The 1630-nt window shown below is 35.3% G+C and overlaps 1 protein-coding gene across 2 annotated transcripts in view; it reads right to left on the bottom strand.

Moving 5' to 3' along the window:
• The window catches only part of RARS2 (arginyl-tRNA synthetase 2, mitochondrial), a 61993-nt gene that overhangs the window by 1401 nt on the left and 58962 nt on the right, over positions 1 to 1630 (bottom strand). For both annotated transcript variants that reach the window (XM_059177124.1, XM_059177125.1), the window contains 2 exons: positions 1044 to 1107; positions 507 to 578 (listed from right to left, as the gene is read on the bottom strand). In XM_059177124.1, the coding sequence (XP_059033107.1) occupies positions 507 to 578; positions 1044 to 1107 (136 nt within the window). The remainder of the gene's footprint in view (positions 1 to 506; positions 579 to 1043; positions 1108 to 1630) is intronic.

Below are 1630 nucleotides of genomic sequence, written 5' to 3'. Positions count from 1 at the left end.
CTGTACAGATCAATGAAAGAAAAGTATGAGATCTGTGCTCTGGGAGTGGCTGTCAGCTGTATAGGCAAAAAGGCTTAATTCTGGTCTCCCTAAATTGATACAGAGCCAGCCATTATTATAAGAAAACTGAAATTGCTTTTATCAATTATATCTGATGCAAACATGAGATAATCTCACTTATAAGAACAGTTTCTGGAAGAATGATGCTGTGAAAACCTCAAGCTGGAGCTCAAAATCTAATCTTTTATCCCCAATAGACTGCAATAAATTTTAAAAGTTTTGTGTTAGTTTTATAAAACTGTTTCATACTTACTGATCAGGAGGGAACTCAAATGATTTTTTTTTAGATAAAAGTTATTAAACTGATAAATCACTTAGGCTTACTAAAATATAGATTCTGATACAGAATAACAGTTTAAATTCTAAACAAGGCGTATAAGAATAGATAACTAGAATTCACTTCAAATTTAGAAAGCTATTTTAATTAGAAATTACATCCTACATACAGGTATTATTCCAAGAAGTTTCATTCCATTGGCTAGGACAGAACGCACAGCTCTGAAAAGATGAAGTCTGGCCTAAGAAATAAAACAAAGAATGATTAAATTCAATAACAGGCTAATTATAAGTGAATAAAGAACATTTTCAAAAGTAATTTTAACTTTCTTCTAATTTAAAGTAGGGACAGTATCTCAGGGTGCTTCAGGGTTTGCTGTTGGCGAGGAAAGACAAATTCCTAGCATCCCTTATAATATGACTGGTACCCAAGAGCTGGGGAGTGAGAGTGACAGGATCATTCAGTATCTTATTCAAAGTATAACTTCAGATAAGAGGAACTCTTCACTTGAACACTTGACCTAGGAAAATGTGTTTTAGTCCAGTGTTGGAAAGTATATAAACTGATTGTTTCAGTCCAATTCTAACTACCACTGAGCAGAACACTACTGTAGCCGAACCACAAGATGCTATTTTAGGAACACTTACAAAATTGACTCAGTAGTATTAAGAGGATGTAGAGATTACACAGAAAACATTTAACATACCCCAGCCACATCGGGAGGACTGTCTTTTATAAGCAGTGTCTTGTGTGCCATAGCTGCAAGATGACTGAAATGGAAGACAGACCAGAGAAGATGAAGGTGAAAATGAAGACCAGTAGTAATTTCCTGTTATAACACATAAGCTTGGTATCTTACTCCCTCAACTTAAGGAAATCAAAGCCCAGGGCCAATAAAGGATGTGTGCAACACTGAAAGTTGGGACTTGAATTCACCTGCTTTTCTATAACAGGAAAAGTAAAACACATAGATTTTGGTCGTAATACCTCAAGTACTTAAGATTATGATTTCACTCCTTCATAAAGATGAGGGATTCCTTTCTAAAAATTAGTTTTTCTCACTTAGGCATCTTTTAGGATGAAAGCTATAACATGGCATGGACATTCCCTCTCTGTACGGTGAGGAGGAAGGGTAAAGATTAGTTATTGGGCAGCTGCACACACACTGGCCCCTCTTCTCTAAAGTATCTTTTCTGTTTAGGTAGAAGCAGCAAATAAAATAATATGCCAGAGAAATGATGATTCCAACATTCATTTCAATGATTAACAGACATTTAATTAGACTTTCTGGCT

This window comes from Mustela lutreola, chromosome 6 (assembly GCF_030435805.1).
Source record: "Mustela lutreola isolate mMusLut2 chromosome 6, mMusLut2.pri, whole genome shotgun sequence".
NCBI classification, from domain to species: domain Eukaryota; kingdom Metazoa; phylum Chordata; class Mammalia; order Carnivora; family Mustelidae; genus Mustela; species Mustela lutreola.
Note: the sequence above shows the minus strand (reverse complement) of the source record. Positions and strands in the feature narration are given on the sequence as shown.